At 37.3% G+C, this 16,483-nt stretch overlaps 1 protein-coding gene across 4 annotated transcripts in view; it reads right to left on the bottom strand.

Annotated features, from left to right (window-relative positions):
• DIAPH2 (diaphanous related formin 2) overlaps positions 1-16,483 on the bottom strand; it is an 886,560-nt gene that overhangs the window by 194,725 nt on the left and 675,352 nt on the right. For all 4 annotated transcript variants that reach the window (XM_067024271.1, XM_067024270.1, XM_067024269.1 and 1 more), the window contains one exon: positions 11,410-11,545. In XM_067024271.1, coding sequence (XP_066880372.1) covers positions 11,410-11,545 — 136 coding nt within the window. The remainder of the gene's footprint in view (positions 1-11,409; positions 11,546-16,483) is intronic.

Consider the following 16,483-nt stretch of genomic DNA (forward strand, 5'->3'; position numbering starts at 1 on the left):
TGTAACTGCCAGCAGTACTCATCTTCTACATAAGAACTGATGAAATCTTGTTAAATGCTCAACACAGTTCTTAGAGTTTTTGCAAATCGGAGTTTCTGCATTTAGAATGTAAGAACTCTTAATGAGATCTAAAGTGTATTACCTATCTTGTTTCACATATTTATTTTTGTCTCCTATTTAAAAGAATATTTTTAGTTGGTGTAGAAATTTGTTTTACTGCTAAGGCAGACAGAATCAGAGTTTAGCACTTATTTCCAGAGAACTGATGACAGAAATGTAATTATTCTAGCATGAGGTCAGAAAAAAATTACTAGTGATAAGTGGCTCAAATAGACTACTGGAAAAATAACTAGAACTTTCGACTAATCTAGAGTGTATTCTGGAATTAGAACAGATGAAGCCCACTCTCCAACACTTGTTTGCAATGATCACTCATGCTCTGAATACAGGTCCAGAGACAATAACAAAGTTCTATTGATTTACAAATGATCTATATATAGTGGGCTGACTGTATGTACAAACCTATATTTAAACACTATATGTGGCACATTTTCACCTGCGTAAAATGTGAAGCCAAAAATACTAGGGGTTGGGGGAAGGTATTTGGGTGAGTCAGAGGAGGGATGTGCACTGAGTTCAGAAAGATTATGATTGATAAAGACTGATGCCCAGGGGCTTCCCTGGTGGCGCAGTGGTTGAGAGTCCACCTGCCGATGCAGAGGACACGGGTTCGTGCCCCGGGCTGGGAAGAGCCCATATGCCGCGGAGCGGCTGGGCCCGTGAGCCATGGCCGCTGAGCCTGCGCGTCTGGAGCCTGTGCTCCGCAATGGGAGAGGCCACAACAGTGAGAGGCCCGCGTACCGAGGAAAAAAAAAAGACTTGATGCCCAAATGGCTTTCTTATAATTGCAAAATCAGATTAATCAAAACACCTCTTCTCCTAGGCATTCTAGTCAACTAAGATTTTATTGTAGTGATTATTGCTATTAATCGTTTTCCATGATATGTTCACTGAAATAACTATTATTATTAAGGGGATAACAACATTTAACACTTATTAAGTGCTAACCGCGTACCAAGCAACTGCTAAGAGATTTGTAAGATTTGTACGTATTGTCTCATTTCATTCTTATGAAAATCCTGGGAGGTGGATGCCATTCTTTCCTCTATTTTATAGGCAAGGAAGCTGAGGATCAGAGGGGTTAGGTGAACTGCTCAACACACACACACTCACACACCACATATTTCCACTGAAAAAAACAAGCCTAGAGAACAAAGAGAAAAAGTTCTGATTTTGAATAAACAGATTTCTTGAAATGTTTGCTGATATAGGGAGCAAGGCCATTTAAATAAATGGAATATCAACCAGATATTCTTTTTTTCTTCATAAATAAGGCTTATTAGGTCAATATTTAGTTTTGCATTAGCATCTATGAGCTGCTCACTATCATTTGTAAAATATGCCAGAATGGTGGTACCCATTTTGTCTCAGGAATTTATACAGGGGTAGACAAAAAGTTCAGTCGGGTTTTTCCATAACATCTTACGGAAGAACCTGACCGAACTTTTTGGCCAACCCAATATTATCGGGGGCGCTTTAATACTACTTGGGATCAATTCCGTTATTTATGGGTGTTCTAATCTGTACTACTGGTTACTATAATTTAATGGCTGGGGTATGACATTAGGAAACATAATTTTGATCTATTCAGATTAAAATAATGTAATGTGAAATGAATTAATTCACTTATAAGATGTAAGTATTTTAAAACTTGGAAAACAGAAAAATAAAATTGCTATTCACCACTAATGACAGAGCTTAAATGTTTAGGTTTATTGGTTAAAATTTGCTTATTCGCTCTCAGAAGACTGATTTATCATCAAATCTGACTCAGGTAGCTATCTTTGTCATCATATTAGAAGTAAATAGGCAATTCTAATTTCCATATAATCTTATATAAGGAGGAGCAAAACTGTTCCTGATTAAATAATATTTGCGTAAGAATCACATTTGGAGTTGCCAATTTCAAAACACCCTTTTTAAAATGCACTTCTTTTTATTGCTTCCTCCAAGTCTTTGCAATTAATTTGCTGACTTCCAGAAACGTGAAAAGAGATTTATTCACCAATATTACAAATATTCAGTAAGCTTTCTTCCTTTACCTACAGAATTAATTAATTTATTTTTCATGATCCCTAAGTTAATTATCATCTATATTAATAAAATCAAAGGTTGGAGAACATAGATTATGCCAAGTACTTTGCACAGTTTACATACTATTACACACATTTTAGGGTACATTTATTGATTTAGCATATTTTTGATGCATTTAAATTAGCTTTCTCAATTTTACATTTACATAAATGGTGTATTACTGTGCATGCTTTAATTATAATTATTTGGGAAATGGTGCAATAAATGTTGGTTGGATGAATGAAATAACCTAATATGTCAAAAAACATTAATACATAGTTATATATTGATGAAACCTTGCTGTTCTTAAGAAAAGTCTAGGCCATCAGTAAATCCACTGCTTCCAACTCCCACTGCCTTTTTCTCCATCTCTTATGAAATTTTTCTCTCCTGTTACCACCTTCTTAAACTGCCACAGGTTGAAACTCCTTTGAAGAGAGCATCAGATATGAGCTAACTCCTTTTTTTTTTTTCTTTTTTCACCTTTCACTGTTCTTTTCCAGCTACATCCACCGTGCGTTCACCTTTCCTTTCTTGTATTCTGGCTCACTAACTGGGTGATCCCCGAACAAATTCCTATAATCAACTTGGCTCTCCTCTCCTCTCTCATCGCCTCACAACCTCCCATCTGACTTGAAAGGCTCTTCACAGTCTTTCCAACAGTCTTCCTACTTTTCCAACAGTTTCCCAATTCAAACGCTCCTCTGCCAACGACGACGACGACGAGGACAATGACAACATGAGAAAATATTTACTGAACTTTGAACTATTCATCAGAGACCAATGACATCAACACGTAATGGATAGACTAGAGTATTAGTAACAGCAGTCTCTGTGGGTTACCTCATTTAACCCTCACAATAACAAGGGAACGTTTTACTATTCCATTTTACAGAGCAGGAACTTACGGCACAGAGAGATGAAATACCTCGTCAGAGATTATATGGCTACTCAGTTGTAGATCTGAGACCGGAACTTAGGATCTGTCCTTGTCATCATTTTGATGTACTTCCCTGTGGGCCACTGAACAGATCCTCTGTAAGGCCTGTTGCCTTCCGGGCTGACGTGCACCACTGCTGATGTTAGTCCCATTTACTTGAATAGTCTCGCCCCTGCTTTAGCTAAATATTACCCATCCTTCAACATTTAGTTCAACGGATACATTCAGAGACCATATTTAGCCTTCTCCATGAAGCCTTACATCATTTTACCATATCTGATTGATCTCCCCTTTTAGATAGTTCGAAATGATCTCTATTATTTATCGGTACACTGTTTGCTGGTTCAGCTTTATTACATCTGAAGAGTAGCAGAATATGTCACCCAAAGATATGCCACTTTGGCATAAGGATTATTTCGAGCTGAAGGTAAGCGAGAAGAAGCAGATACCAGAAAAGCTCTCGGCCCTCTAGCTATTTCCTTAAAAGCAGGATATAAATTTGTAAAGGTGTCCCTGTATTACTCTTTACCAGGAATAACAGAAGTTATTCGCCAGAGACTACTCTAGATAGACTCTTATCCATCCAGAAATGGCACCAGAGGAACCTACATAACAATTTACTAACTAGCCCTTATCTTCCATTAGTTCCCCCATATATTTACCTTCCCACTATTTGCCACACTAGAAACTCAAAGTCCTCTTCCTTTGTCTCATCTACAAACTTCTTAAAATGTATTATTCTTTTGCTCAGATGCTATATAAGCCCACGTTCTAACCACCCCTCTGAGTTACTCATCACAGAATGCTGCCAGGTGTATGCACGATGCATGTATTAATAAATCTGTTCATTTTTCTCCTGCTAACCTGTCTTTTGTCAGTATAGTTTACAGGGCCCCGGCCAATGAACAGTTTCTCCTCCCCTACACACCTCTATGACAAAATTGTAAACTAGAGAGGATGGGGACTATGTCTTGAACTTTTTTCTGATTCTCCAACGAGCACAAAATGACTCTTTCATCATCAGCAGTGGCAAGAATATTCTAGGCCCTTTGTTATATACTGTACTTAATTATCTCATTTAATCTTCACTAAAATTATAGGAGGTAAATGTCATTATCCTCCATTACAGATGAGGTAACTGAGGCATGAAGAGATGAAGGAACAGAACAAGGTCATAAAGCGAGTAGGTGGCAGAGCTAGGACTGATCTCCACTTTTTTAATGTACAGACTTTAATAACATTTTAGCCATGCCACTTAATGTTTGCAAATGATGGTCTCTTTAATATATAACCATGTCTTTTTTCTCTTTTACAATTAAAAAAATACTATTTCTTATCATGGCCTTTGACTTTGGATCTCTAATTCTTTCAAAATGGAGCCTTGAAACTTGGCTTTTTTTTTTTTTTTTTTTTTTTGCGGTATGCGGGCCTCTCACTGTTGTGGCCTCTCCCGTTGCGGAGCATAGGCTCCGGACACGCAGGCCTAGCGGCCATGGCTCACGGGCTTAGTTGCTCTGCGGCATGTGGGATCTTCCCGGACCAGGGCACGAACCCGTGTCTCCTGCATCGGCAGGCGGATTCTCAACCACTGCGCCACCAGGGAAGCCCTTTTTTTTTTTTTTTTTTGAAACATGGCATTTTTTTAATGGATTTAACTGAAAAGGTATAATTCTCTGGCTGCTTGCTTTCCATGATATCTTTACTTAATTCTGAGCTCAGCTGATCACATCTAGATTATAGAAATAATCTTTTGTGGTTGCTTTATCCTATTATTCTTCTGAATAATTAGATTCCAGAATATTTCCTCATGATGAATGGATATCATTTTGCATGCCAGATAAATATATATTGTTGTTGTTACTTATTAGCTATATGGGATCACAAGAGATTTTTTAAAAGGGAGGAGTTGGCAATTTTGCTAAGTTGATATAAAACAGAAACTTTACAGAAAGAGTATTTGTGTTTTCAAAGTTGTTTGTAATTTTTCAAGTGGCTTTCTTTACCCAAGAGACTCTTTACTTGACTACCTTTGTTATAGGTCAGAACCCCGGGTTCCAATGGTATGTATCTCTAGTCACATGTGCATGAACTATATCTACAGTTTAAATTATATGTATCTCACAATGGCAATCAAATGTTCTATATCAGTTCTCTTTCAGTGGAAAGTGAAAAACACCATTCTAGTTGGACACATTTAAAAGTTCTCTATGGCACCTCATTCTCATTTCTAACATGGATTCACCTTTCACATAGCTCCATCATGCCTCCTCCCAGGCTCTCAGAATATCTGCAATTAACTTCCACCTAGTTAACAACAGCATCTTTTATAAGATACTAAGAAACTCACCGACACTGAGCTCCATCTTGACACCCAATTACCCAACTCTGTTCTTATTCGTTCTTTTCTGCATCTTTTCATCTTCTTAAGACTATACAATTTCAATGGAAGGATCTCTTTTTTTTTTAACATCTTTATTGGAGTATAATTGCTTTACAATGGTGTGTTACTTTCTGCTTTACAAAAAAGTGAATCAGTTATACATATACATATGTTCCCATATCTCTTCCCTCTTGCGTCTCCCCCCCTCACACCCTCCCTATCCCACCCATCTAGGTGGTCACAAACCACCTAGCTGATCTCCCTGTGCCATGTGGCTGCTTCCCACTAGCTATCCACCCTACGTTTGGTAGTGTATATATGTCCGTGCCACTCTCTCACCTCGTCACATCTTACCCTTCCCCCTCCCCATATCCTCAAGTCCACGCTCTAGTAGGTCTGTGTCTTATTCCCGTCCTAGCCCTAGTCTCTTCATGACATTTTTTTTCTTAGATTCCATATATATGTGTTAGCATACGGTATTTGCTTTTCTCCTTCTGACGTACTTCACTCTGTATGACAGACTCTAGGTCCATCCACCTCACTACAAATAACTCAGTTTCATTTCTTTTTATGGCTGAGTAATATTCCATTGTATATATGTGCCACATCTTCTTTATCCATTCATCTGTTGATGGACACTTAGGTTGCTTCCATGTCCTGGCTATTGTAAATAGAGCTGCAATGAACATTTTGGTACATGAGTCTTTTTGAATTATGGTTTTCTCAGGGTATATGCCCAGTAGTGGGATTGCTGGGTCATAGGGTAGTTTTATTTGTAGTTTTTTAAGGAACCTCCATACTGTTCTCCATAGTGGCTGTATCAATTTACATTCCTACCAGCAGTGCAAGAGGGTTCCCTTTCCTCCACACCCTCTCCAGCATTTATTGTTTCTAGATTTTTTGACGATGGCCATTCTGACTGGTGTGAGATGATATCTCATTGTAGTTTTGATTTGCATTTCTCTAATGATTAAAGATGTTGAACATTCTTTCATGTGTTTGTTGGCAATCTGTATATCTAGTACTAACAAACATATACTCTTAAGTGTAAAATAATATTACAATAAATAACAATAATAATAATAAGTACTTGCCACATATGGGCCACAAATCAAGAACCTAATGGTGAAGTTTATTATTTAATTGATCTATAAATAGAGATATGGTAAGAATATACAAAAAATTAATCCTATTTTAAAGTGTGTCTTTTGCGTTCAGATCACTCAGCTAAGCATTTGCATAAAAAACTTATTTGGATCTATATACTATGCCTTTAATGATGTTTGAAGAGGTCATCAATCAAATCTTGGCAAATGAATATATATACATATTATAGATACAATCAAAATTGGTTCTTTCTTTTTTTCTTTCTATTGTAGGTATGTTTTTAAGGAAATAGTGAAAGCTTGATACATACTTGGGGTGGAGGTCGGGGATGGGGACAGTGTGATGTGGGAACAAGATTATGTTCTTGGCACAAAACTGGACAGACTCTGCCTTGACTCCTTCCTCTTTTCACTATTCACTCCGGAGAGTCTCAAAAGTGTAATCTGGGGGCTTCCCTGGTGGCGCAGTGGTTGAGAATCCGCCTGCCAATGCAGGGAACATGGGTTCGTGCCCCGGTCCGGGAATATCCCACATGCCGCGGAGCGATTGGGCCCGTGAGCCATGGCCGCTGAGCCTGCGCGTCCGGAGCCTGTGTTCCGCAACGGGAGAGGCCACAACAGTGAGAGGCCCGCGTACAGCAAAAAAAATAAAAAAGTGTAATCTGGGAACTTGTGGAGACCTCTGAGATCATTTCAGATCTGCAAGGTTGAAACTATCTTCATAAGAATACTGACACATTTTTGCCTTTTTCTCTCTCATTCTTTCATGAGTGTATAGTGCTTTCTAGAAGCTACATGATGAACGATATCGCATTAGACCGAATGTAGAATCAGGTATGAGAATCAAGCTGTCTTTCATTAAGCCAGATTTTGAAGAGATTTACAATATTTTTTTCTCTTCTTACTAAGTTTTTTGAAGGTGAGATTTTGGAAGATAAAGCTACATTTCATTAAAAAATGTTATTTAACACATAATAGTTTATTTTAATAGAATTAATAAGTAATTACTTTTAAAATTATTTCTTAAATAATTTTATTTACTATGTCTCCACTTAAATTCTAATAAAATAAATGTCAAACATATAACCCAAATAAGCAAAAGGTATTGGGAGGTCCTCAATAACTTTTAAGAGTGTAAATGGGTTCTGAGACCAAATACTTTCAGAACTTCTGATTAATACTTTACCCTGTGATCTCATTCAAACTCATATGTTATAAGATAAATTGTGTCATTAATTAAGGTGAATTTAAACTAGACTAGGTTGGACCCCTAATCCAACAAGACTGGTGTCCTAATAAAAAGAACACCAGGGCTTCCCTGGTGGCGCAGTGGTTGAGAATACGCCTGCCAATGCAGGGGACACGTGTTCGTGCCCTGGTCCGGGAAGATCCCACATGCTGCAGAGCAGCTGGGCCCGTGAGCCATGGCCGCTGAGCCTGCGCTCCACAACGGGAGAGGCCACAACAGTGAGAGGCCTGCGTACCACCAAAAAAAAAAAAGAACACCATGTGAAGAGACAGACGTGCACACAGGGAGAATGCCATGTGACCATCGAATTTATGCTGCCACAAGCCAAGGAACTAACAGAAGCTAGGAGAGAGGCCTGGAATGGGTCCTTCCCTAGTGTCTTCAGAAAGAGCAGGACACTGCCTACACCTTGATTTCAGGCGTCTGTCCTCTAGAACTGTGAGACAATAAATTCCTGTTGTCCTAAGCCATCCAGTTTGTGGTACTTTGTTACAGAAGCCCTAGCAAACTAATATACCCTAACTTTAATCATCAAAAATCAATGATCCCCAAGTCTGTCTGTCTAGTCTAAACCTCTTTCTTGAGTTTCATACGTGCACACACACAATGGCTTCTTAGACTTTTCCCATCTTTACAAGGTTTCTGAAAATGAAACAGTTTCAAAATGTCACTAATCATTGTAACCCTCCTGATGAAGTCTGCTCTATTCTTGAACTGCTTTTTCTTTATGAAGAGTACCACCTTCTTTAATGATTCCTTCCCTTAATTCCCACATCTAAAATCATCAGGGTTAGTCAGTTCTACCTTTTAACAACTCTCTGGTGATGGTTAATTTTATATGTCAGCTTGGCTGGGCCATGGTGTCCAGATATTTGTTTAAACATTACTCCGGATGTTTTTCTGAGGGTATTTTTGGATGAGATAAACATTTAAATCAGTGGATTTTGAGTAAAGCAGATTGCCCTCTGTAATGTAGGTGGGCCTCATCTAATCAGCTGAAGGCCTGAATAGATCAAAAACTGATCTCCCCTGAGCAAGAGGGAATTCTACCAGCAGACTGCCTTTGGACTTGAACTGCAACACTGGTTCTTCCCTGGGTCTCCAGGCTGCCATCCTACCCTGCAGATTTTGGATTTGCCAGCTTCCATAATCACGCAAGCCAATTCCTTAAAATAGATCTGTCTCTGCATATCCACAACCTAGAGAATCTAATACACCTCTTACTGGTGACTTCTGTAACCTCACTACCACTGCATTAGTTCAGGCCACCATCATCTCTTGTCAGGACAATGATAACCTCTTAACCTCTGTTGTCTCAGGCTGTTCCCTTTCCAGTCCATTCTCTATGCTTCTGTCAAAATGATCTTTCTAAGGAAAAAGCATATCACTTTCCCATTTAGAAACATTCACAGGTTTCCCACAGCTCTCAGGGTAAGACCCTTAGCATAGCCAAGTGGATGCACAGTCTGTCCCGTACCTCTTCCAGCCTCTTCTCTCAGTACTCCTTCATGCACATAAGGGAACTAACATTCAGCACAGTTCTACTGACTCCATCACCTATTAAGCGAGAACTTCCTACAAATACTGTGCTCTAGTACTTTTCCTAATTGAGTGAGACATGTCCCACCCAATCCAAGGAGACAGAAAATAATCAGGTTCGGGGAAAGACCTTGCCTTTAACACGGATTTTATGGAGTGGGCGTGAATCAGCAAAGAAACACTAGAGTAAAAAACACCTCAATCTCCACACCTTCAGCATTACAGGTGGGTACCTTAAAGTGTGTGTGTATGTGAGTGTATGTGTGAGTGTGTGTGTGTTTGTATTTGCAAGACCCAAATGTTGCACTGAGATTCTGCCTCACTTATAAAATTGGGGATGTTGGCACATCTGTGTAGTGGCTTATAAGTACTGTTGTGCCATTTTCCCCCGAGTAAATCATAGCCATTTATTAAAAAAATATATATATATATATATTCTTTTTCATATTCTTTTCCATTATGGTTTTTAATAGGCTACTGAATATAGCTCCCTGTGCTATACAGTAGGACCTTGTTGTATCCATTCTATATACTTTTCTCATCTTTTAAAATTATGTTATATTTATTTCCTGGGTAAAAAGATAAACTGCAGTCAATTCCTAAAAAATTTTATGTATTTTAGAGATATGAAGAAGAATGGTATAGATATTATTTCAGAAGATTTGCCATTAAGAGACATTACTACAGAGTAACTGACAACGATTAAAAATACATAATAATAATTAATAATTAACTTTGGCCACAGACTGCCTAGGCTCAGATCTTGGTTCTACTTCTTACTATCTTTGTCAACTTGGGCAACTCACTTAACTTCTCTGTGCCTGTTTCCTCATCTAAAAATGAGACAGTAGCACCCTCCTACTAGGGTTTTATGAGGATTAAATATGTTCAAATGCATAAAATTCCTAGAACAGTTCTTGGTACATAGTAAGTACTATATGTTAGCTGTTGCTGTTGTTGTTGTTATTATTATTTGACAGTGGCATTTATAAGTGCAAAGATTCTATCGCCAGACTACTTAGATTCTAATCTTGCTGTTAATACTTCTATTTGTGTGACCTTGGCAAGTTCCTTAATTTCTATGAGCTTCAGTTTCCTCATCTGTAAAATGAGATAATAATAGTACCTACCTCACAGAGATGTTATGAAGATTAACTTACTTCAAATATGGCACACAGTCAATATTACACAGTGCTTGCAATTTTTAATATCATTATACTTAGAAATAGATGGTCCATATTAATCATATTATCTTGCATCTTGTTCAGATTTTTTGTTTTTCAATTCTCTAACCCTCAGTGGCAAAGGCTATGCTTTTGCGTTCTTAAGTTGCAGCTACCTGGTGCTGATCACTTTTTTTCCTTACCCTCTCTTCTTTAAAAAGAAAACCAAACAAACCAAACCAAAAAAAATCCACCTTTAATATACAGTCATTCTTGCTAACCAAGAAAACAACTTACTTTATACTATGTGGATATATCAGTATTTTGTTTGTAGGCTCACAGCTGGACAAGGTGCTTCTCCCTATTTTTTTTGCAACTTATAATAACAGTGCTGTCAATATCCATTATGACTTGAAATGTTCAAGTCCCCAAGAGAGGGAGTTAATTATTACTGTACTGTCAACAGACATGTGTCAACAAAATAAAATTAGAGCCATAAGGCTCATCTCCCCAGACCAGTGTTTCTCTTTTCATCTCACTCTCTTCTTCTCTTACCACTGCCTCATCCAGAACATAATATGATTTGGTAAAATAAATGAAGAAAAAAAGAGTGTTGCAACAACATATTACCTTGCATTGGTTATCTAAAAGCCTGTGTTCAGTGCAGGATGAAAAGAAATACAGATAATAACATGAAAGACATTTGATACAAGTAACTAATAATATTGTGAATTTTCTACCAAAACCATTATTCACTTTATAATTCAAAATTGTCAATAAGTAAGTGCAATTATTTTGCACTACATACCTCTTTCTTAAAAAACGGAAGCACTTCATACCTTTGTTTATATCAATGAGTTGTTTCTTTTTCTTCTGGCGTTCTAACTTTTCTTGTTCAGCCTTCTCTTTTGCAAGCTTTGCCCTCCTAGTCTTCTCTTCCATTTCTTTTCTCTTGTTGTTTTCTTTCACTGCTTCCTGTACAAATAAAGTTAAACAAAAATTCTTCCATTACACATATATTGGAGGAGTTGTGCAACATTAAAATTCTATACACACACGTGTGGGTGCTCAGAGATGGAAAAGTATTATAGCAGCTTTGAGGTACATTCATATACTTTTGAGAGAAAGAAATAATCGTAAGATAATTCTTCTTGAAAAAAATTATATGTAACTCAGGCTTTAACTGCTATTACCTGGGGTACTAGAAAATTCAAAACATGAATGTTCACAGATTTTTTAACAATAAACATATTGTCTCTGTGGTTGAAATATGAAATAGTTTTGATACATAAGAAAAAGTTTAATAGGGAAATATGGCTTAGCAGGTATTGTACCAATCTATTTTATATTTTCCCCTTATCTGAAAAATGTTTTTTTTAAATTACATGATAAGATTTTTGTAAGAAAAGTGAGATACATTTACAAAATACTTAGAACACTTTGTCTACGACAATGATAGTGGTGGGTGGGTGTGGCAGAGGTGGTCACCATTCCATCTAGTGGCGCAGGGCATGAAACAATCAGCTATATTATTACAGGAAAGAAACACCTGCACGTTTAATAGCTTTTTACATGCCAAGATCTTTAAGAGTGCTGAAGCATATTTCAAGCTATTGTCTGTTTTATTTTGGATAGATTATCTGTGGAACTCAAGGTAATCAGTACATTCCAGTAGACCATATGGGAGAACTCTGGAGTAAATTGTTCTGCTGGACTAATAGTATTTTAGAGAATAGTCATTTTAGAGAAATCACTAATGCAGAGACACACTGACTGTAAGTTCCTTCCATCAAGTTGTTCTGGGTGTTTTTCCTCTTATGATTCATCAGATATACTTCACAGCATGTACCAACTATCTCACAAAATCTATTTTGTTCTAGAAACCCTAAAGAAAAGGACTCAATAATAAGAATACATCTACAAGCCTTGGCCTGGAGGTGTCTATATTGAAATATATTTTCTTCGTATTAAAAGGTAATAATAGTTTTTAAAAGCCTTGAAAACACTTTCAAAAAAATTCTCTTGACTTGCAAGAATTATTGGTACCTCCCCCTTCTCCTGCCCCTGTAACACTAGTACATCTAACATTAGGCTAAGAGCACAAAATAATCTGGCTCTTGCAGACAAACTCAAAGACTACCACTTAAAATAAATTTGAATAATAGAGTCATAATTTTAGAACAGGGTTTCTCAGCTTCAGCACTATTGTCATTTGGGGCGAGACAATTCTTTGTCTTACACAAGACACCCTGTGTCTTGTAAGATATTTAGCAGCACTCCTGACCTCTACTGACTAGATGCCAGTAGCACCCCTCCCCGGTTCTGACAACCAAAATTGTCTCCAGAGATTGCCAAATGTTACCCAGGTTGAGAACCACTAACACAGGGGGTTTCATAGAGATTGGTTTATTCACCCAAAATTGCAAATCGTCTGCTCTGCTGAATCCAGCTTCTTTTTGCAGATGTAGAAACTGGGTTCTGAATGAGTTTAAATACTTGCCTAAGGTCACACATTTATGTAATTGCAAAGTTGGGAAAATAACTCATGTCTCTCTTCTCAGGGTTTAGTGTTTGTTTTAATCTTCGTGGAAGAAAGACAATGTGGATGACACCAAGAGCACAAACAACCAAAGGGAAAAAATAGATAAATAAGACTTCATCAAAACCAAAAACTTTTATCCATCAAAGGACACTGCCAAGGGAATTCCCTGGGGGTCCAGTGGTTAGGACTCGGTACTCTCACTGCCGGAGCCCAGGTTCAATCCCTGGTTGGGGAACTAAGGTCTGGCAAGCTGTGCGGGAAAGGCAAAAGGGAGGAAAAAAAAAAAAAAGAACACTGTCACACTGTCAAGAGAGTGAAGAGATAACCCACAGAGTGGGAGAAAATATCTGCAAATCATATATCTGATAAGAATATATAAAAACTCTTACTACTCAACAATAAAATGACAAATAATCCAACTAAAAATGGTCAAAGGATTTAAAAAGATATTTCTGCAAAGAAGATAAAGAGCCAATAAGTATTTGAAAAGATGTTCAACATCATTAATCACTAGGGAACTGCAAATCAAAACCACAATGAGGTACCACTTCATGAACACTAGGATGGCTATAATAAAAAACAACAAAACGGATAATAATAAATGAAGAATTGGAGAAATTGGAATGCTTTGTATTGCTGGTGTGAATGTAAAATAATGAGTCATCCTGGAAAGCTGTCTGAGTTCCTCAAAATGTTAAACAGAGAGTTATAATATGACACAACAATTCCACTCCTAGGTATATATCCAAGACAAAACACGTGTTCACACAAAAACTTGTACAAGAATGTTCATTAGCAGCATCATTTCTAATAGCCAATAAGTGGAAACAACCCAAATGTCCACCAACTGATAAATGGATAAACAAAATGTGGTACATATATATCCATATGATGGAATATTATTCAAGCATAAAAAGAATAAAGTACTGATACATGCCACAACATGGATGAACCTTAAAATATTATGCTCAGTGAAAGAAGACACCAAAGGCCACATATGGTTATGATTCCATTTATATATAATGTCCAGAATAGGTAAATCCATGGAGACAAAGTAGACTAGTGGTTGCCAGGGGAAGGAGGAGGGGGGAATGCAGAGTGACTGCTAATGAGAATGGGGTTTCTTTCTGGGCATGATGAAAATGTTCTGGAATTATGTAGTGGTGATGGTTGCAGAACCTTGTGAACATACTAAAAACCAGTGAATTGTATACTGCAAAATGGTGAATTTTATGATATGTAAATTATATCTCAATAAAAATTAATATAATTTTAAAAAGTAGATGTTTAAAAAAGGCAGGATTGAAATCAAATTGTAACTTAGAACAAAAAGACAATGTGCAAAGGCAACATACATTCAGGCTCTGATATTAACAAGTTGCATGATCTTTGGTAAGTAACATGAGAGGAGGTGAGTAGCAGAGGAGAGAAGAGAGGTTAATGCTTGTGTACATTTTTTTATCAGTCAAATCTCTGATCTGGTAAACAATCAACCAACATCTGGGTGTGAGGCAGGAGGTAGATGGGCCACTCCCTGCAACCCAGGGAAAGCAACTGGAGATTCGTTCTCTGTGGACCTATACTCCAAGATGAGAATAGCAGGACAATTGAGAGAGGAGGCTGGGCCCTGCCCAGCTAGAAGATAGGAGACCACATTTTTCTCATTCTCGAAGTCAAGGAAACCTTCCCAACTAGAAAGCTCCTTGGAGGTCAAAAAGGGAGGGGGTGCCACCCCATAGTAAGTGATGCCAACTACCCACAGGCTTCTTCTGTAGAATCCATCTTGGCTGAGAGACGCGTGCACACACAGGGGCGGATCCTGAGCCAAATAGGGACTCCGAACCAGGCAAATCAAAAGGACTGGCCAAAGGAAACCCCACCTCAATCTCTGGCCGGGAACCGAAAGCCTGCTTCAAGCCGCTGCAGGCCAAGGCCATCTGAGATCAGGTGGACTCTTCCATTATCAATCTAATGGGCTATTTAGCTGCTGAATGCTGTCATTTATTCTGAAGATGGAAAAAAACTGGTAACTTGCATTTGTATTTCTTCCTTGTTCTGATAATAACAGCTAGTGTTTAATGGAAATTTATTATGTGCCAGGTGTTTTAAGTAAATAACTTCAAATATTTTTAGGAAACCTAGTATTTGTTCTCATTTTACAGATGCTGAAACTTAGGTTGAGGTAGGTTAAGTGAGATGCCCAAGGCTACACAGTTACTTAAGTACCAGAAGCACATATGTTCACTCACATTACCATGATGACTTCCAAGTAGAGTTGTCAGATAAAAAACAGGACACTCAGTTAAACTTGAATTTAGATAAACCGTGAATCATTTTTTTTAGTGTAAGTATATCCTATTCAATACTTGGCATATACTTATACTAAAAAAATTCATGCGGTATGTGGGACACATTGATACTAAAAATTATTCATTATCCATACAATACTTGGGATATATTTATGTTAAAAATCATGTAATATTTGGGACACATTGCTAACAAAAGATTTTTTCATGGTTTATCTAAATTCAAATTTAACTAGGCATTCAGTATTTTTATGTGATAAATTTGGCAATCCTATTCCCAAGACTTGATTTTTTTATAAGCATCCTTTTTATAGACTAAGATTATGTAATGAAGACAGTAGAATAATTATAAAAACACAAGAAAGCCCAAATCTAAACTATATTTTGAGAACAGAAATGTTGATATAGATCACTGATAGGCATTATGTGATTCATGGACTTGAATCATACTATTTCTATAGCATTCTTCACATTTCATTCCTTTTTCTTTCTTAAAAATAGAGGAAAACTAAAAAAATTGTTTATATAAAAATCTGAACTAATGCAATTTGGGGTAGAAGAAAATCAGTCAACAATATCACTGAATCACTAGTAGAGAAATGTGGCATATGTGAATAGGTTAAATTTCTATATGAAAGGTAGACTTGCAACTGGCACTACTAAAACACCATGAATGTAAATCTATAAACAATGAAACAGACCAAGTAATAGGTTCACCAGTTCACACCTTAAACGTTTTAGGAATAAATTTAACTACAAAACAATCACACAATTTGAAATGGCATGTGCAATACCAAAGAGACCGAAACAGAAGAGGAAAATAATTTCTGTGGTTTGGCATTAATAGAAATGAATGAATGCATCTACAAAGGCATATATTTTTCAAGCAACACAGACTGTGGAATAAGATTCAGTTCTGATATCACCAATTCTGTCTTCATGAAGAGGCCTCATGAAGCCCTAAAAAGAACATCCTATTCCTCTTGGTGGTTTCACTCTTTGACTCTGGCTTTAGGAAATTAGGGAATGGGAAACACATGCCTGTTTACTTCTCTCTCCTTAAGA

The sequence above is a fragment of the Kogia breviceps genome, chromosome X (genome assembly GCF_026419965.1).
Source record: "Kogia breviceps isolate mKogBre1 chromosome X, mKogBre1 haplotype 1, whole genome shotgun sequence".
NCBI lineage: Eukaryota > Metazoa > Chordata > Mammalia > Artiodactyla > Physeteridae > Kogia > Kogia breviceps.